The sequence below is a fragment of the Mesocricetus auratus genome, unplaced genomic scaffold (genome assembly GCF_017639785.1).
Source record: "Mesocricetus auratus isolate SY011 unplaced genomic scaffold, BCM_Maur_2.0 Super-Scaffold_100007, whole genome shotgun sequence".
Taxonomy (NCBI): domain Eukaryota; kingdom Metazoa; phylum Chordata; class Mammalia; order Rodentia; family Cricetidae; genus Mesocricetus; species Mesocricetus auratus.
Window position 1 is genome coordinate 31192809 of NW_024429191.1, and position 21333 is coordinate 31214141.

At 48.2% G+C, this 21333-nt stretch overlaps 1 protein-coding gene across 17 annotated transcripts in view; it reads right to left on the bottom strand.

Annotated features, from left to right (window-relative positions):
- Positions 1–16536: 16536 nt before the first annotated feature.
- The window catches only part of Jade2 (jade family PHD finger 2), a 48125-nt gene continuing 43328 nt past the window's right edge, over positions 16537–21333 (bottom strand). For all 17 annotated transcript variants that reach the window (XM_040748593.1, XM_040748589.1, XM_040748585.1 and 14 more), the window contains one exon: positions 16537–21126. In XM_040748593.1, the coding sequence (XP_040604527.1) occupies positions 20315–21126 (812 nt within the window). In that variant the 3' untranslated portion in view covers positions 16537–20314. The remainder of the gene's footprint in view (positions 21127–21333) is intronic.

The window sequence follows — 21333 nt, forward strand, 5'->3', positions numbered from 1 at the left end:
TAGAGAGATGGCTCAGGAGTTAAGAGCACTGCCTGTTCTTCCAGAGGTCCTGAGTTCAATTCCCAGGAACCACATGGTGGCTCACACCATCTATTATGAGATCTGGTGCCCTCTTCTGGCATGCAGACATACATCCAGGCAGAAAAAAAAGATTTATTTATTATGTACACAGTGTTCTGTCTACATGTATCCCTGCAGGCCAGATAATAAATCTTAAAAAAAAAAAATGCTGAAACCCCTGGAGGCCTTGAACTTACCACACAACAGATGGAGTTCAGAGTACCAGACTCCAAGATTCTGAATTCTCCATTTTCTTTACCAGTCACTCAGCCTGCCATTACTACCAAAGCTTCAGTCTGCAGCCTATCCTGTCCTGCAATCTCTTCCGCCCCATGCTAGTCATCTGTTGCTGAGTTTAGCAACTCTTTGAATTCAGTGGTTCTCTGACAAGTGACCTGGCTGTCCACATTGAGTCACTCTCAGAGCTCCTTACATGGAATGGGACTTTCAGAAGGAAGCAGCCCAGCTTAGAGACCCGCACGTCTGGGGAAAGCGGCAGCTTGTCAGGTGGGATTCTGCATTAGGCATGCTTTATTTCCTGGGAGGAGGAAAACGAAAGCTTGTTTGGGGCCATCTTTATCTCACTGGAGCTCAGCTTGCCCAGCTCAAATAGCACAGAGCACCCTCCCTGTCAGCCTCTCTGCTGATGCAGCAATCCAAATCGGACCAAATCAAACCGAATTAGAAAAGGCCCAGGTTTATGGGTTAAAAGGCACCCAGGTGATATTCCAGGCCCTCAGAGATGGGGAAGAGAGACCAAAACCAAAACCACACACATCTGTTTTATAGTGCCCTTTAGGAGTGCTCTTGAGCATCTCTGAGGGAGGAGTCCTGTTTGGCAGGCTTTTAGAGATGAGGCAGGGTTTGGGGAGAGAGATGGAAGAGAGGGATTGAGGTGGAACTTTCATCAGAATATTCCAGACTCTTTGGGTATACGGATACAGGGGTTGGGGTGAAGCTTCCACCAGAACACCCACCACTTGGGAGGCAGAAGCAGTCAGATCTCTGAGTTTAGGGTCAGCCTGGTCTACAGAGTTCCAGGACAACAGCACAGCAAAAACCAGTCTCAAAAAACAAAACAGATAGAAAATGGAGACCTGGCGTTACCTCCCAGAGAGATAGCAATGATAACCAGAGGGCTCGGTGTGAATATGGAGTGTTATCTGTTATGGGTGCCACCATTTTTGTTCATACCAAATAGTTACTTTAACTAGGGTGGCTGCCAAGTCACATGGCTGCTTCCATCTTGGTGAGGTTACCAGCCAACGTGGCTGCCAAACGCGTGGTTACTGAAAACTTTTGAACTGTGACCTGTGACCTATAAAGTGTCTGGGTCATGGATAGATTCACAGTCAACCCCACCCACCCAACACACACACACACACTCACATTTGAAATTAAACTAAATGTACAAAATAACATAACAACCGATGTGACTCTCTTTACTATGGTACTCTAGTGGGGGTGGGGGTTCCCAGCTCAGCAGAGTGCACCTGGAGAAACAGCTCCCTGAGACTTGCCCCTTCCATCTCTCCTGCCTGTTTGCTGTAAGCAGCCTGTTGTATGCAGGGAATGGATGGGGAGTGGTTCTACTCCCTCTCTCATGGTTTATGTAATCTTGAAAAATATTTTATTACTTTATGTATATGCACTTGAGTGAAAGTGCCTGCAGAGACCAGAGGCATTGGATTCCTCTAGAACTGTAGTTGCAGGTAGTTGTGAGCTACCCAACGTGGGTCCTAAAAATTGAATTCATGTCCTCTGGAAGAGCAGTATGTATCCGTAACTACTAAGCCATCAATCACTTCAGCCAGTTTATGTAGCAGGCTTTCTTAGACCAGCAGCCTCCAAATAATGTCACAGACATTTATTATTAATTTAAATGCCTGGCCTTACCTTAAGCTTGTTTTCTTGTTTTTAGCTAGCTTTTATTTTATAACTTAATCAACCCATTTCTATTGGTCTATGTGCTGCCCGAGGCTTGTTTACCTCAGCTACATAATGTCTAACCTGCTTTCCTGCTTCCTCTGTATCTGGCTGGATGGCTCCCCTTTTCTCTCTGCCCACTAGCCTTGCCTATCTCTCCTCTGCCTAGCTACTGGCTGTTCAGCTTTTTATTAGACCAATCAGGTGCCTTAGGCAGGCAAAGTGAAGCAGCACCACATCAGTGCATAGTTAAACAGTTATTCTGCAACACAAATGTAACACATCTTTACTTAGTTAAGTATTCTATTCCACAACAAGTTTATGTTTCCTTTTCAACAAATGATGTGTAGAATCGGAAAACTCAAAACCTACTATTCTCTAGAAAGAGTAAAAAAGCTACCCCCAAGCCAAGCAGTGGTGGTGCACATCTTTAATCCCAGCACTCCAGAGGCAGAGGCAGGTGAATCTCTGTGAGTTCAAGGCCAGCCTGGTCTACAGAACGAGTTCCAGAACAGTCAGGGTTGTTACACAGAGAAGCCCTGTCTGAAAAAAAAAAAAAAACAAAAAACAAAACCAAAAAGCTGCCCCCCCAGCTGGGCCAAAGGATCAATGCCAGAAAGTGAAGCCTAAGACACTACAGATTTTACCAAGGAGACTGGACAATTTTTATCAGGCCCTCTTAGAAAAGATTAAAGACAGCTGCGAAAAAAGATTGTTTTTGTTTTGCAATTGGCCCCAGATATTAAATTAAAAATAAAAGACTTAAAAAAAGAAAGAAGGCCTTGAGGGTATGACTAGGTCCCAGCTGTTAAAAATAGTTTTAAAAAAAGTCTACAATAACCAAGACTAGAAAGAGGAATTGTAAAGTCCAGTAGAAAACCCTGGTGTCGCCGGGCAGTGGTGGCGCACGCCTTTAATCCCAGCACTCGGGAGGCAGAGGCAGGCGGATCTCTGTGAGTTCGAGACCAGGCTGGACCGATAGCCTCCGAAACAATACAGAGAAACCCTGTCTTGTAAAAACCAAAAAAAAAAAAAAAAAGAAAGAAAACCCTGGTGTCCTCCCAGCCCTGGGTCTCCTGGACACCACCACCCCTTCCACCTATATATAGATGAGGCTGGGAATCTCAAAATGAATCCTCACTCAGTCTCTGGGGCTTTGGAAGTGGCTGATGGCATATCCAAGATGCTTGACCAGTCTCAGTTGGGTGGCCAGTGTGTATCCCAGCAGTAGCCACCATGGCTTTTCTGGTGAGGGAGGCTAATAAAGCTGACTCTGGGACAGGAACTAATGCAGAAATATTAAACTACACAAAATAGGGGTGTCCTATGATATTTTATTGAGGAAGAGATCACGTATGTGAGAAGCCAAGAAAGCCGAGAACCAAAGGTCTGCACACTGCTCTCCAGGCTGGAACCAGAACCCAAGAGAAAGAGTCTTTTTATCCCCCCCCCCCCCCGTACGTTCTACTTACCTGTGAACACACCCAAACGGGCGTGGTCAGCGCTATGGGTACACAGACCTCTCCCTACAAGGAATTGTTCCTGACTGCCCCACAGTTGGTTTATGCCATCCTATGGGGCATTCTGGAAAGATGACGTCAAACACACTGGTGACACATTACCAAGCCCTGTACCCAGTTCTGCAAAACATCAGCCTTCAGCCCTGCTAGCCTGTTACCAGGTGATGATCCTGCAGAACCTCTGTGGGACTGCCTTGAGGTGATGAGCCTGGCCCAACCTGACTGACGCCCTGTTGCAGAAGGCGGATGAGGTACTGATACCGAGGGGAGCAGTTTTGTCCAGAATGGAATCAGGTACAATGGGGCTGCAGTGGAAATCCAGAATAGAACTGTTTGGTTGCAATCACTCAACCAAGGGATCTCAGCTCAGTGAGCCAAGCTTCTAGCACTAACTCGGACACTGTACTGGGGAAGAGACAAGTCTGTCACTACATACAGTAATAGTCTACCTTTACCACAGCCCACATACTGCCGTTACCACAATCCATATACATGGGGCTCTGTATCAAGAAAGAGGGATCCTCACCTCCACCAAGATGATCAAAGACAAAGAGGACATTGTGACAGTTAGAATCCATCTAGCTACACAAGAAGGTACCCATTGTCCATTGCAACCGACACTAAAACAGAGATTCCCTCCAGATTTTGGTTGACATTGCCAGAAAGTAACCTGCTTTAATGCCCAGACTATACAGTGGAGGAGACTGACTTGGCCAAGCAAGAGGGTGCCAGACAAGATGAAAAGATCTGGGAGATGTTGCCAGACAAAAGGCCTGTACTTCTAATAACTCTTGGAAGTCAACTAGTAATGGAGCATCACCAAGTCACTCATCTAGGGGAGTCCCCAAAACTTCAGAGTTCCTCAGACTCTACTGTATCCCCAGCCAGAGTGTTCTCTAGATGGGGAAATGCTTCCTACTATAAAGTGGCTTGCTCTTAAACCTTCTATCCCACCCTCTGATCTCCAGGCAAGCTTTATTTGTCAGAACACAAACAAAATATCACACAGCTCTCAGGTGAATGAAGTCAGGTATTTTTTTAATGATACTAGTGTGTAACTGAACGCAGAACATCCTGGTAAGTACTGGTAAATGTCTTAATGTTGCACTCATTTGAACTCTCAGTGCTGTAGAATTGAGGTCCAGTGTGTACTCTAAGGACAGTGTGTCTAGAGAGTCCAGCATGACTTTAGACATTTCTGTGTGCCTTTGTATTGTTACAAAGAACAGTTAGCTGTTGCATGTTCTTGTGTTAATTTGATCATGATTTATTTTGTTTTGTTTTGTGTTTTTGAGACAGGGTTTCTCTGTGTAACAGCCCTTGCTGTCCTGGAACTCCCTCTGTAGACTAAGCTGGCTCTGAATTCACAGAGATCCGTCTGCCTCTGCCCATCCCTCCCCCAATAAGTGCTGAGACTAAAGGTGGGCATCATCACCACTACTTTTCTGTTTATCACTCCCTATGCATTTGATGTCAGGAACAGGAAACTAAAATGCTGACTTGACCTTGGAAGGATTCTAGTGTTGATGTATTTTGTTTTGTCTTGGCAAGAACAGTGAACCCAGGAATCTGAGAACACAAGGTAAGCACTCTGCCACTGAGTCACACCCCCAGGGTCGGCTCTGTTTTTATCACCCAGCTCTAATTTTTATTTTCCTCGTAGTTTTAAAATTACATGACTGGGGCTAGAAAGATGGCCCAGGGATTGAGAGCACTTGGCACGATTGCGGTGGACTAGTGTTCAGTTCCCAGCCCTCATGCCTGGCAACATACAAACACACCTGTAACTCCAACTCCAGGGGATCTTACGCCTTCTTCTGGCTTCCTTGGCCACCAACCCACAAGTGTACATATAGACACACACATAACATAAAAAAATAAAATAAAAATCTTAAATTACAAAAACAGTATATTTTATGCATTTTTTGTTTGTTTGCTTGCTTGTTTTTTGAGGCAGAGTTTCTCTGTGTAGCCCTGGCTGTCCTGGAACTCACTTTGTAGACAAGGCTGCTTTCAAACTCACAGAGATTCACCTGCCTCTGCCTCCTCAGTGCTAGTATTAAAGGCATGCACCCTCTGGCCTGTCTTGCTGTTGAAGTCAGTGTCTTTCACAGTTCTGCAGTGCACTGATTAGGCTAACTGCCTGGTCAGCGAGCTGTGTTCACCACACTTGGATACTTAAGTGGGTTCTGAGCATCAAACCCAGGTCCTTTTGCTTGCATGGCAAGCACTTTACCAGCTGACCCATTTCCTCAGCCACCAATGATTCTCTAGCATGTACAGAAGTTCCTGACAGTTCTTTTAAAGCTATCACTATATCTCTCTTACCCTCCTGCAGGGTCCATAGTTCAGTTCCCAGTACCTACATGGCAGTACACAACCATCTGTAACTGCAGTCCCAGGAGATTTGATGCCCTCTTCTGACCTCCCTGGGCACCAGACATATATGTGATATACATACAAATAAAACACGGATAAAATAAGATTTAAAAAATTAAATGTCACAATGGCTTCAGTGATGACCATTGGGCACTTGTTACAAATAGGCAGATAACTTTGCAAAAATAAAATTTAATTTTTTTTTCTTATTGGCTCCTGGGGGTTGGGCTAATGGAGAACAGATTTCCTCTACTGAAAAGAATTTGCTTGATGGCCTGGAGAGATGGCTCAGCAGTTAAAAGCACTTGATTGTTCTTCTATAGGACCTAGGTTCAATTCCCACATGGCAGCTCACCACTGTCCGTATCTCCAGTCCCAGTTGGATTTAACACTCTCTTCTTGCCTCCACAGGCATTGTGTGCATAGGAAGCATAGACATACATGCAAGCAAAACACCCACACACATAAAAATAATAAACAATTTTTTTTCAGTTTTTCGAGACAGGGTTTCTTGTGTAGCCCTGGCTGTTCTGGAACTTGCTCTGTAGATCAGGCTACTCTAGAACTAATAAAGATCATCCTGCCTCTTGAGTGCTGAGACTAAAGTCTGGCGCAACCACCACCAGGCTTTATTAAACTTTCTTTAGTTCAAGAAAGCAGTCTATAGAGCTGGGCAATGGCTCAGTCGATAAACCACTTACCATACAAGCATGAGGGCCTGAGGCAAACCCCCAGAACCCATGTAAGAACAGGCAGTAACAGGATACTTCTGTGATGCCAACACTCCACCAATGGAGAGATGGGAGAATCCATGGAAGCCTGAGGACCAGTTGGCCTGGCATATGCAGCAGGGAACAAGAAACATTTCTCAAGCAAGATAGAATTTGATAAAGCCCAGCATCCAAGCTACTGACTTTTTTTTTTTTTGGAGACAGGGTTTCTCTATGTAGCCCTGGTTGGCTTGGAACTCACTCTGTAGACCAGGCAGGACTCAAACTCACAGAGATCCACCTGCCTCTGCCTCCCAAGAGCTGTTGACTTCCAGGTGTGCACTGTGGCATGTGCTCCCTTTCCGCTCAACACAGGAAAGCAGTTTAATATAGCTGGTCTGTGGTGGCGCACACCTTTAATCCCAGCACCCAGGAGGCAGAAGCAGGTGGATCTTCGAGTTCCAGGACAGCCAGGGCAACACAGAGAAACTCTGTCTTGAAAAAACAAAAAAGAAAAACAAGGTTTAATATGAAACTCAGTGAGATTGCAGTCCTACTTCATCTGGTACTGGCCACACAGCAGAAAGCCAGAAGACACAAACATGGCCAAGTACTGGCACCCCTTCCAGGTCTCATTTAGATCTTGGGTTTTCACTGCACCCAACTAGACTTTAAGTTTGAGGTGGTGTCTGGTCCCATTTCCTGATTAGGAAGCTAGACAAGCTTGGTTGCAGTCTAGAGAAAAGCAAGTTTAGGGCCTTCGCTACTGAGGGGGGCAGGGAACCCTCAGTAAGTCAAGGCAGGAGAGTTCTAGCTCATTCTGGCTGTACAGAATCTAATGGGCACTGCTCTGCGGATAAAACCCTGTGACTCAAGGACCCAGCTCAACAGCTCCCGAAGGAAGCCAGCTGGGGCTGCTTCCCTTCCCGAGTGCCTGACAGCAGATGGCAGGGCATGGAGCTATTTACAGAACAGCCTCGGAGTTTCGCTCCACCCCAGCTTCTATTTGGGGCCAGGCTGAGAATCAACAGAACCCTTGCATCATCTGGCATCAGGTAGCCGCGGAGGCCCCCTTGGAGTCTCTGTCAGTCGTGATTACCTGGGGCTAGGCAGCCTTTGATGTAATTATCCTTAGTATCATGCTGGGCAAAATCAGGACAGGGCACCTCCTTGTGGGAGGTCTGTCCGTCAGATTCTCTCTTTCTCAAACACTTACATGAAGGCAAACTGTAATTGTTACCAGGTATTTAACCAAGTGTGTGGAGTCGGGCTTAGGCCCTTGGACTCTATTTCTTTCTGTTTCCCTCTGATAGTCATTCAAGAGGCGTTAGTTCCTATAAATTGTCAGCTGAGGGCTACCATGGTGGCATAAGCCTGTAATCCCAACATTCAAGAGACTGGGGTAGATGGATTGCCATCAGTTTGAGGCCAGCTTGGGCTATATAGTGAAGCCTTGTTCAAAAAATAAATGGTTGGGGCTGGAGAGAAGAATCAGCAGTTAAGAGCATTAGCTGCTCTTCAGAGGTCCTGAGTTCAATTCCCAGCAACCATATGGTGGCTCACAACCATCTATAGTGGGATCTGATACCCTTTTCTGGCATAAAGTTGTACATGCAGATAGAGCGCTCATATACATAAAATAAATGAATCTTAAAAAACGGGCATGAGGGCTGGAGAGATGGCTCAGAGGTTAAGAGCACTGACTGCTCTTCCAGAGGTCTTGAGTTCAATTCCCAGCAACCACATGGTGGCTGACAACCATCTACAATTCAATCTGGTGTATATGTAATAAATAAATAAATCTTTAAAAAAAAGATTAAAAAAAAAAACGGGCATGAGGGCCTGGCATTGGTGGCACATGCCTTTAATCCCAGCACTCAGGAGGCAGAGGCAGGTGGATCTCTGTGAGTTCGAGGCCAAGCTGGACCGGCAGCCTCCAAAACAATACAGAGAAACCCTGTCTCATAAAACCAAAATAATAATAATAATAATAATTCTTTAGCTGGGCATTGGTGGTGCATGCCTTTATTTCCAGCAGAGGCAGACAGATCTCTGTGAGTTCGAGGCCAGCCTGGTCTACAGAGCAAGTTCCAGGACAACCTCCAAAACAATACAGAGAAACCCTGTCTCGAAAAACCAAAAAAAAAAAAAAAAAAAAAAAAATCCAGCTGCTGGAGCCGGGTGTTGGTGGCGCACGACATTTACAGTTTCCTGTTGTGTAACCTCCCTCCTTAGAAAGTTGTAAGAAAGTTAGGCGAGGTAGCATGCGCCCTTAGTCCCATCACTCAGGAGGCAGAGGTAGGCAGCTCTCTGAGTTCCAGGCCAGCCTGGTCTACAGAACAAGTTCCATGGCAGCCAAGGATACACAGAGAAACTCTGTCACAAAAAAAGAGGAAGAAAGAAAGTACATAAGAGCCCCCCACACCTGTCAGGTTGGCTCTGATTTACTTTCTTCAGAGCCCTCTGTTTGTCTATGGCATTAAGTACTTTTTCTGACCTCCAGAAACAATCTCTGTCTCCGTGTCCTGTATCATATCTGTGAGAGAATTTTCACCAGGGGTTGGGGGTAGAGACTAGGAATAGTCTATCCTGGTCCTCATTAGGTCCCATACATAGACAAGCCAAAGTTTGATTCCACCAAAATTCACCCTAGGGAGCCACTGAGTTTACTAGGGTTACCAGAGTAAGGGTGAGGGGTCGCAAAGGAGTATGGGTGTCCCCGGGCTGTGGCATTACAACATGTGCACCCAAATGGCTTCTGTGGTTGTAGAGAAGGAAGTTTCTTCTTTCAGGGCTCCCAGAAGACCCAAGCCATTAGGAAAGAAGGAGTACCTGGATAGTCAGGTGAGGGTCCCATGAGCCTCCCTACCCCCTCCTTCTATGAGGGAACTCAACAGTCAACAAACCTGATCTTTTTTTTAAACACAGACTTTTTTTAACGATATTATATATAGTGTTCTGCCTGCATGTATGCTTGCACACCAGACGAGGGCACCAGATCTCATTACAGATGGTTGTGAGCCACCACGTTGTTGCTGGGAATTGAACTCAGGACCTCTAGAAGAGCAGCAGGTGCTCTTAATCTCTGAGACATCTCTCCAGCCCTTAACATAGACTTTTAAAAGTTCTTTCTTTCCTTCTCTTTTTTTTTTTTTTTTTTGTGATGATCTTTCACAAGGAGACCCGTCTGCATGTCTGAAGATGACAGCAGTTTGTCTTGGGGGACAGTCCAGTACAACAGTATCCAAGACCTTTCAGGAGGCAGGAAGACATTTCTTCAGCAAGGAGTGGGCAGACCTGTTGTGGCTGGAGGCAGGAGTCTTTGCAGCCCGATATCCCAAACAAACACCAGCACCAACTAGCCTCTCAGATTCTGGAAATAGCACCAGGCGGTACCCACCGGTGAGGGGAGGGTTTTGGCAAGCTACTTTTCTCCCTTGCTTTCCCTTGCACAACTCTAGCTGACCTTCTGAGTCTCAAATTGATCACAACAGTCAATCCCAAGCAATGGAGCATTCCTTGTGGGAGAAGGAAGGAGGAGGTCGGATCCAGATTCCTCTGCCCGCCCTGTTCTCGGGTTACAAGGTTTCAGGTGTGCTGAGGAGAATCTGAGACACTCAGAATTGCTGGCAGTTGTGTCTCTGGCTCAAGCTGCTGTCACATACACCTCTTGGACTTCATCTCCGGTCCCCACCAGCTGTTTCCAACAAGCCCCTGTCAGGGAACTGCAAAAGGCTAGTACTTTCCCTGACCCCAGACCACACTTGTTGGGTTGGCTTATGGAGGCCCTTGAGAACTTGTAAACAGAAAGGCTGTTACCAGTTCTGATTCCAGGAAGTGCAAGTCAGTAAACAAAGCACCTTGCCTCTGGGCAGTGGCCAAGCTGGCACTCCTCTCTCCCTCAATACCTTTGGAACATCATTTTGTCTCCTCTATGAGAATGTAATGTTAGCAGGGCGTTGGTGGCTCATGCCTTTAATCCCAGCACTTGGGAGGCGGAGGCAGGCAGATCTCTGTGAGTTCGAGACCAGCCTGGTCTACAAGAGGGAGTTCCAGGACGGCCTCCAAAGCCACAGACAAACCCTGTCTTGAAAAACAAAACAAAACAAAAAAGAATGTAATGTTAAAGGGGCTGGAAAGATGGCTCAGCAGTTAAGGACACGCTCTGCTCTTGAAGAGAGGACAGGTTGGTTCCCATCCATTTTGGGCAATTTACAGCTGCTTGTAACTCCAGCTCCAGATGGTCTAAAATCCTGGGAACCCAGAGTATATGTGCCCACACAGACACGTACATTATGGTTAAAAATGAAACAAATATGTATTTTTAAAAAAGAATTCGATGTTAGGATGCAGCGTAGACTGCTGCTCAGGCCACATTCCTGCCGCAATCATTCCCCGCGCACAGATACCGCCACTAGCTAACAGACTTCCAGGTGCCTGGGTCTCCCACCTGGTGAAGTGAGTTTACATCAAAGGGGATGTTGCTGACCACACCCTGCTCTTCACCCCTTCCCTGCCTCCTGCATGGAAGCCACTTCTACCCTCAGAACAAAGAGAGAAGGGACCCTTACTTACCCTCGTGCTATACAGACCCTGATTCCTGTCTTCAGAGTCCCCATCATGCTGTCTGTCTGTCTATGGCATTAATTAACTCTCCTAATAAATTTTGATCCCAACAATCCATCTCAGTGTCCTTAAGCCCACATTGAGGTGGCTCCTTGGCCACCCTGCGTAAATGGCTCAGGCAGGCTCAGGGGCCAGAAAGCAGGCCATGCTTCTCCAGGAGCTCAGGGCCCACAGGAGTCTATTTCTAGTGCATACACACTAGAAATTCTCATCAACACATGTTCTACGCTCAGATGGCCACATACTGTTTGATGGAAGCTAAGGAAGGAGGGAACACAAACGTGTGGACCCAGCACCAGCCTCCCTTGGGATGGACCACTCAGAACACTCAGCTAGAGCTGCCCGGGGCCTCGAGGACCTCAGCCTCCCAACACCCCTGGGCCTTGTTCCCAGCTTTTCCTCATCCCTCAAACAGCCACACGCGGTTATTATTATTTACAGTATCATGCAGCCTACGCTGGCCTCAAATTTAGCATCTAGTAGAGAATGACCTTGAACTTTTGTGACCCTCCTGCCTTCACTCTTCCACCCCACCCCAGTGCTGGAGCTGGAACCCAGGACTTTCTATAGTGTCATATCCGCAGACACTCAGATGGCTTCATCCCCCTTTGTCTCACTACACCTTCCCCCCAGCATTATTGAGGATGGAACCTAGGACCTCATACATGGTAGACAGTGATCTATGACAGATTTACACAGCAAGGCCCCAGACCTGGTAAGCATTTCACTACATATTCACTCCCTATACTTTCAAAGGCCTTTTCACCCAGCAACAGATGAGTCAGGGTCTGCTTGGGCATCTAGTGTTCTGACTGGGCAAAGGCCCAGGCTGCACGGACTAAAAATTCCCTGTCTCTTTTCTGCCCACATCCAGTTTGAAGGTTCATCTAGCTCCATCTGCCAGCCAGTCACCTCATCCAGCTGGCCTCAGGTTAAAAATCCTTCTAGAGAGCCTGGAGTGTTGGCTCGGAGGTTGGAAGAGCTCTTGTTCTCTCAGAAAACACGGTGGCTCACAACCTCCACAACTCCAGTTCCAGGAGTTCTGACTCCCTCTTCTGGTCTCTTCGGGCACCAGGGATGTGCACACATTTACATGCAGGAAAACAATTCGTGCATGCATGCACGTGCGCACACGCGCACACACACACCCCTAAAAAAATCTAGAAAGCTCTCCCCTGGTGTGCTGGTTCGTATGAGAATGACCCCCAGAGGCTCGTGTACTTACTTGAATGCTTGGTGGCCAGTTAGCGATGATCATAGGTCAACCCTGTGAAACTGTGAACCTGTCACTGAATAAATGCTTAGTTTTGTAAGTTTTCATAGTCGTGGTGTCTCTTCACAGAAGTAGCACAGTAAGGAAAACACCTGGCTTCCCTGAGTATGGGCTCTGCCTCAGGGGCTGGAATTTGGAGAGCTTCTCACTCCTGGGTCAGAAGTCTTTTTGTAAGCACTGTGCAGAAAGCCAGGAAGATGGGCGTGGGGTTAACAAAGAAAAGGGAGCCTTGAGATGAAGTTGGGAGACCTTAGGGGAGTTGCCAGTGTGCTAGGGAAGATCCCATTATTTATTTTAATATTTCTTTTTGGCTGGGCATTGGTGGCTCAAGCCTTTAATCCTAGGACTTGAGAGACAGAGGCAATCAGATCTCTGTAAGTTGGAGGAAACCTGGACAGCTGGGGATATCTATCTCTAGCTATCTCTATCTTTTATCTATCTCTTTATCTATACAAATAGAGAGGGAGAGAGAGAGAGAAAGGAAGAAAGGAAGGAAAAGAGAGATTTTTTACTTACGTGTCTGTGTGTGCGTGGCTGGGGATATCTCTATCTATCTATCTATCTATCTATCTATCTATCTATCTATATCTATCTCTCTTTATCTATACATATAGAGAGGGAGAGAAAGAGAGAGAGAAGAAAGGAAGGAAAAGAGAGATTTCTTACTTACGTGTCTGTGTGTGCGTGCCTGTGGCAGTACCAGGAGGAAGGGTGACGTTATCCCTTGGAACTGAAGTTACAAACAGTTGTGAGCTGTCTGACAGGGGTGCTGGGGCCTGAACTTGGGTCCTTTGCAAGCACAGTAAATACACTTAACGATGATGAGCTCAATAATTAGTTTTCTCTTCAAATAATTGTGTTGTATTTATTACCGTGTGTGTATGCATGCCACGTGTGCACTAACTTAGCTCGCGTGTGGAGGTGAAGGCCGGCTTGCAGAAGTTAGCTCTTTTCTTCTACTGTCAGGGCTGACAGCTGGTACCTTAACCCACTCAGGATTCTCATTACCTTCCTTCATTTCTTTGAGGTGCTGGGAGTGAAATCAGAGCCTCACACATACTAGGTGATTCCTCCACCTTTAGCTACACGCCCGTCTCCAGCATGGACCCCTTTCACGTTTCAGGATGGTTTCCTTTGTTTATTGTGTTTGTCATTGCAGCAAAGCAGTTGGGTGGCTTCTGCATATTTTGTTCGAGGTGGTGGGTTTTTTGTTTGTTAGGTTTTCTTTCTTTCTTTCTTTTTTGAGACAGGGTTTCTCTGTGTAGCTTTGGAGCATATCCTGGCACTCGCTCTGTAGACCAGGCTGGCCTCTACCTCTCAAGTGCTGGGATTAAAGGCATGAGTCACCAACGCCCGGCCTGTTTGGTTTTCTTGAGACAGGGTTTCTCTGTGTAACAGCTCTGGCTGTCCTGGAACTCGCTTCATAGACAAGGCTGGCCTCAAACGCACAGAAATTCACCTGCCTCTTGCCTCCCGAGTGCTGGGGTTAAAGGCGTGCACCACCACTGCCTGGCATGCTATTGGTTTTTGGTTTGTTTGGTTTTTTTGCATTAAAAATTGTTTCATGTGCATTTGGATTTTGCCTGCATGTATGTCTGTGTGAAGGTGTCAGACCTCCTGAAACTGGAGCCACAGGCAGTTTTGAGCTGCCATGTGGGTGCTGGGAATTGAACTCTGGTCCTCTGGAAGAGCAGCCAGTGCTCTTAACTGCTGAGCCATCTCTCCGGTCCCATTTTTTTCATTTTTATTTTATGTGTATGGGTGCTATATTTGCACATGTCTGTACACCATCTGCATGCAGGACCCACCAAGGCCAGAAGAGGGCACAGGATCCCCAGGGACTGAAGTATGGAAGGTCGTGAGAACCCATGTGCATGCTGGTCTTCAACCAGGGTTCTCTGGAAGAACACCATCTCTCCAGTCCCTACATTGTACTATTTTTACAAGACTGTGAGGCAAATACTACAAAATAATCACTTCCTGGTCTTTTAGCTAACACCGTGTGTAATAGAAAAGAAACTCAATGGTTTCCGAGTGCAGCACAGTATTATACATACACACATTTACATATCATACATACACATCAGTGGGTGTCAGTTCCCCTGGCCCCACCCACTTCTACCACTATGCCCACCAAACACGTCCTCACTTTCTCCTGCCAGTCCCTGGCAACTACCATCCTGCTTCTGTCTCTATAATTCTGACTATTCTAAATCCCTCATATGATCCGTATATAGCAGCTTGTGCCTGTATTCCCAGATACAAGTTAGTCTCTAAAGAGGAAGGCTATACATCATATGTCATTCAGCCTTCCATCACTGGGAGGACACATTCAGTCTGTGGCCAGGCGGTTGTTGCTCTTGGGCCTTGGAGAAGCAAGGCATCATGGAGGCCATGCATGGCAAAGCCTCAGCTTAAGGCCAGGGAAGCAAAGAAAAATCGAAATGGCTGAGGTCTCCATGGTCATTCAAGGGACATCCCCAGAGATCCAATTTTCTTCCCCTAAACCCACTGCCTCTGAGTAGGACCACATATTGGTAACAAGAGTAAGCACTGTAGGGACTAGGTGTAGTGGTCACACTGTAATCTCAGCACTGATGAGGTAGAAGCAGGGGATTGAGTTCCAAGTCATTTTGTATAGAGTTCCAGGTCAGCTGGGCTACATACAGGAGACCTGTCTCAGAGGCAGAGAAATCCTTACAAAGGGAATCCTGATACCTGATAAGCCTCAAGAGCACTACGCTAACTGACATGGAGCCAGACATGGGTTGCTGAATTGGTACCACTTATGATGTCATAGTTTCAGTTTGTTGTGTAAACCTATATCCCATGACTTTTAAAGGCAGTGCTAGGAATTTGTGCATGCACTCTGCTCACAGATCCGTGGTGCCCAATCCATGACAGTTCTGCTATTTGTATGTAACATGTGGTTCATTATCCAGAAATATTGAATGGAAAGATTCTAGAAATAAACACTTTATGTCACTATTGTTTTTACCTCACATCAAGGAGACTCATGGCTATGATACAGTAAGTTTGGATTTCTTCTTTTTTTAACGCCCAGAATGGCCAGGGTTACATAGTAAGAAAAAAGTATTAAGAAATGCAGAATCATCAAATTGATGCTGTTCTGTTGCTGTCCAGATTTTATGTTTTCTTTTTGGTTTTTTGAGAACAGGGTTTGTGTTAACAGCCTTGGCTGTCCTGGAACTCACTCTGTAGACCAGGAGGGCCTCAAACTCAAGAGATTCACCTGCCTCTGCCTCCTGCGTGCTGAGGTTAAATGCGTGAGCCACTACTACTTTTCAGGAAGTGGGTATGCAACAGTGCACACATGGAGCTCGGTGGACAACTGTACTCATGATCACAAGCACATCAGATGTCTCCAAGCTTCTGTGTGCTGATCTTGGATGACAAGTATCTCCCAAGCATCCTCCCAAACTTGAATTTCCTATCACTCCACCTCCCATATGTAACCAATTCTTATTGGTTCTTTGGGTCTCCATCAGAAGGTGGGGTGGGCACAACACCTCAGCAGTATGTGGTCAACATACCAACTACTAAAGGAAGGAATGATGCCACTTCCTCAGAGGCACCCTCCCTATGTTGTCTACCCCCACAGGACTAGGAGTCCTCAGCCAGTACCAGAAGCCATTCCCTAGACCAATCCCAGAACACGGCAAGGAGTAGGGGCGGAGCAATAATAAAACATAAGCCTAGGCAGAATTCTCCACTGATTTCTGGAAAAGATCCTCCCACACTTTCCAGTAGGTGGCTGTTAGGTGGTGTCGGAGCACAGCAACCCTGCCTTTGATGTGACACTTTACCTAGTGCCAGAGTTGTGATTTTGGGTTACCCCTTCATCCTCGACCCTGAATGCCAGGGGCTAACTCTGAAGTTCAAAGACACTCCCGTAAGGCACACTGTGGAATGTTTGCAAGCACCGCTGGAACTCGGGACTTTCTGAGCACACTGTGCAGGCATGCAATGGGATTCCCAGGTCTCCTACGCACCCAGTGCAACAGAACCTCACAGCAGCCAGCACAGAAAACATCGCTTTATTAACTGAATTTGCCAACACACAGGAGTGCAATGGGCTCCTCAGACAAAGACCCTGGCAGGGGCCACAATCCAGAAGCCCCAGTGAGTGAGCAGGACAGGACAGGACAGGGCTGGAAACTATGCAGCAGCAGCAGCAGCAGCACAATCATGCAGGGCACTGGCCACACGGGGTGACCGGACATTCTATTGCTCGTTAAGGGTTGCGAACAAGGACAATGTACAAAAAGGAGAAATAGGTCTTTGCGGTAATGAAAAATACATTTTTCTCTACAAAGGAATCTTCTCTAATACAAGAAAATAAATATTGCAACATAAGCCAAAATAATTTAAAATTGCTCTTTTCAATATATTTTCAATATTTCTCTTGTATATTAACAAATGGCACATCACTTTCTTTGAAACAAAGACAGAAGGTGTGTCTCCTCCTGTGACATTCATATCACCCTCCCCACCGCCACCCCCAAATGATTTGGATGGAGCACGAGTGTGTCCTCGAGGGAAGGCGGCAGGAAGAGCCTTAAAGAACAACCAAGGGCCCCTGACTCCGAGACCTCTGGCTCTTGGGCCAATGTGGCCAGCCAGGCCAAGAGCATGGGAGAGTTGCCTCAAGGACCTTACTATAGAGATCACACATGGTTCCACAGAGCTTCAGGCATGGGCACAGGTGGGCCACATGTGGCAATGGCAAGGAAACCCTAAGTCTAACCTGTTACCAACATTTCTGCAGAATCAGGCAGTTGATTCCTCAGAAACCCTAGCAAGTCCCATAAGGTGTCCATGCATGCACACATGTGTGCACAGTGATCTGCTCATACACACACGTGCACAGTGCTCTGCTGTACACACACACACACACACACACACACACACACACACACACACACACACACACACACTCTGAGTCTAAGACCGATGATGCCCAGGAACCTGGGTGGCTGGTTTCTCCAATGAACCTGTGGCCCTTACATCGCAGAGACTCTCACACCATTTACAAAGTCAGAGCCCATTTAATAAAGTAAATGGGCTTTTTCTCTCCTTTTCTTTACTTGTTTCAAAGTACACCTAATGACACACAAAAATACTTTCCTTGCACATTAGCCTGTTTCCTGTGATGAGGGAATGAGGTGAAGGGTAGCCAGGGTTGATGGGAAGGGTACAATATCCAGAATGAGTTACAGAGTCCTTTCTGCCTCCTTAAGGAGGGGTAGTGGATGTGGGCAAGAGAACTGCCTCTGGTCTGGAAAGGGTGCCACCTACGCCATGGGCATTGAGTGGCCTGGAGGAACTAAGGGGAGAGGCTAACGGGACCTTCTCATCCTCCCTGCAGACTGATGGACATCTTAGAAGAGACAGCTGCCCGATGAAGACTGGCACAGGGCTTGCCTACTGAAGGCGCCTGCAAACCAGCCACAGTAACAGACAACTGGGCTTCGTGGCAGGCAGGACCTAGTGGATACAGCGGGCCCAAAGCGGGTGCCAACTGCCAAGAGGCCCAGAACTCAGAGACTCTTGGAAGCGCCTCACTTGCCTACCCAGTTCAGGCTCTGGGGGAAGAGTACCAGTGGCCCAGAAAAAGGGGCCAGATTCACTCCACTCATCACTAATGCCTACCCACAGAGCCCAGCCCCTGCCCCGGGTGGTACAGAGTGTCAAGATCATTCCCTGGCTCGCTCGCCCGCTCGCCCGGAAGCATTTGGTTGTTCTTTAAGCCCCATTGCCCTTTGTGTCCCACAGGTCAGACCACCAGGCAATCCAGCAGACAAGGTTGCAACCCGAAGTGACCCAAAGCACAGGGGTAAGGAAGGTCTGTTCAAAGGCAGTAAACAAGAGACTGGGGTGGGGATGCTGACACTGACACCGCGTTGTCACTACTACCAAGACGGGCAGGCAGACTAAGTCTATGTGGTAGCCGATGCCATCCCGATGCCCAGGATCCTTGGAGTCCACCCCATGCCCTCGGAGAGTCCATTTGAATTAGACATGTTTGTCCAATCCACCAAACTGAAGTCATTATCTTTGTTTCTGATTTTGCTCAAACTCACTGTCGTACCTTGATAGTTTTGGAGTCGAGGTGGGTGAAGGTCCCGTATATTTGCTCTTTGTGTATCTGTGTGGTGGCGATGGGGGAACCACGCTGGACTCATAGTCAGGATTCTCCCCACAAAGGGGAGAGTCCTCAAAGTTAAGGACCACACTCACAGCGGCCCAGCCCAGGGACCGTAAACCAACAGCAGCAGCAGCAGCAGCAGCAGCAGCAGCAGGCGGCGGTAGTGGCAGCGGCGGCGGCCGAGGCCTTGGGCCCTTCTCTGTAGGTGTGCAATAACCGAGTCTCAGAACTCTGTTGCTAACCAAATCCTTTGAAACGAAGTTCAAGTTGACAGTTGTCAGGTCCGGGCTGTGCTGTATGTTATGGTCAAAATATTCTTTGGCATTCTCAGGATGATTCGACTGGTTCACTGGACTTTTGCAAGGTTCTGGTTGGAGAAGTTCTGGCTTTACCAGTGGTGGAAGTGACCCAAGAGTAATTCGTAAAAGAAAAAAAAACACAAAATGTTTTCACGGAATTCCTTTGTTCCCTGAGCTATCACCCTGGGGCCACTCCATCGAAACTTTTCAGAACTACCTGGGGACTTGGAGGAGGGAGGACTGAAGAGGAGTAGGAAAGGGGTACAGCAGGGAGGGGAATAGGTTTAAGGCGTCAAGGGACACAGGAACACAGGAAGATCCAGCAATACTTCAATCAGCCCCAGCAGGCCCACACTGGCCTGCCCTGGGCCCCGGGATCCCACTACACTTGTTGGAAGGATGTTTCCAGAAGGAAACCAATGAGGAAGCTCATCTCTTAGCAGGACTAGGAAACTTCAAAAGGCAAACGGTCTGGTCTGGCCAGCTCCACACGGAGAGAGCAGACTGTGGCCGAGACTGGCCCCAAAGGAAGAAAGGAAGTTGAAGCCCCAGAGTGATTCTCTGCAGTGGGCGGATCTGAGCCCCAAGCCCCGGCCTGGGCACTGGCCCTCCCTTGGAGCCTTGCACCTGGACAGGTGGTTGGCTGTTTGGGGAGTCCCCTGAGTAAAAATAGCACAGCTCAGGAAGGATTGTGGGAATCACTTCCCAGAGCTGCTTGGGCTGGGCACTGGCAGGGACAGAGCAGCAAGGGAGGGGGGGTTGCGGGTGGGTGGGCAGGCCTAAGATGTTGTGGGCTATTCGGGAGCCGGCAGGCCCCCTGCACCCCCTCAGTGCTTTCTCATAGAAACTCGTTGTGCTTGTGACAGTGAATAGACTGGCTGGGTATCACTCCTTATACTTCCTTAGGGATCAGTGGAGTGCAGCAGGGCACCCCCCCACCTAAAAAACAAACCCCAGTACAATCTGGGAGGACAAGGCGGGGCAGGCCCCGGGATGGCCCATCTGCCATGAAATAATGCCCAAATGACAGTCTGTGTCACCCAGTGGCAGTGGGCAGGAGCCCTGAGCTCTCCTTCACCTTGTCTACATCAAGCCAGAAGCCCGGCGATGTTGGGTGGACTGGGACAGGGTGGCAGAAACTGGCATAGTCTCTGGCCAGGGCCACGGGAGGAATCCTAATGTCCTAGGCCAGCACAGAGGAAAGACAACGGAGTGGAATTCACAACTCTCTCTATATTTAAAAAAAAAAAAAACCACGACAGAGTGGTGGGTCTGGGGCACTCAGCAGTTGGAAATGGCAGTTGTGATTGGGCTGAGGCCCTGTGGGGGGACCAGGGCAGTGCCCTGGTGAGTTAGGAGGCCAGTACCCCCATGCGAACCACCTCCTCTGCCCCTGCCTCCCTGGAAGCCCGTTGTACTCCACTGTCCTCTGCCTCTATGTCAGACTCGCTCATCTCCTCATCAGAGAAGTAGCCATCAGCCTCAGCGTCAAAGTGCAGGCTGACCTTTGGCCTCTCGGCCACAGCAGACGGCAGTCCTGTCCCAGCGTCAGACCTAGCACCCGGAGATTTCCGACTGATCTTGATCTCTCGGGGTGGCCGGAGCCTGCCCAAGGGTTTGGGGCTCACTGTAGGGCCAGGCACTTGGACATTCAAGTCAGAAGCCACGAGGGCTGTCGTGTCCAGGGTTTCAGAGGCCAGTGGGGGGCTTTCCATTGATGCTGGGACAGGACAGTCCCCAGCTGCAGGGCTGGATGGCAAGTGAGAAGACGTCCTCCGTGGCGGCTTCCTGGTGGGTGGTCCTTGCAGGCCCTTGCCACTGCCAGCACCCTGGGCCCAGGGCTTCTTGGGTGACTTGTCTGGAGTGGTCCGTGCACTGGGCCCATCCTGAAGCGGGGGTGGTTTCTTCTTGGCAGGAAGGCGAGTGCGGCCTCGGGCCTTCCTGGCAGGGTCACCGGGTCGTAACGAGGGGTCCCTCATGAAGCTGAGTAGCGTCTCCTCATCTTGCAGCAACTCCTCTGACAGCAGACCTGGAGCAGGATCCTCCCGGTGCCCACTGTTCAAAGACCACTCACTCATGGCCATGTCTTCTGCTGTGATCTGCACTGACTGTGCCAACCAGCTGTTGAAGAAAGTGCCATCGATGGGGAACGAGGTGGACAGACCTGACCGACGGGAGAAAGAAGGCAGGTGTGTGAGCTGTGCGCACTACCCTTTCAGGGGGCCCAAGACAATCAACACACTCAGGCAAGTCATCTTGTCTGTCCACCCCTCCTACGAATGCCATCAGAGAGCAGGGCCAGACAAAGTCCCTGCTCACCAGAGTGACGGACCCCAGGACAGGCCTTGCAAACTGCGGAGTGGAAAGGAAG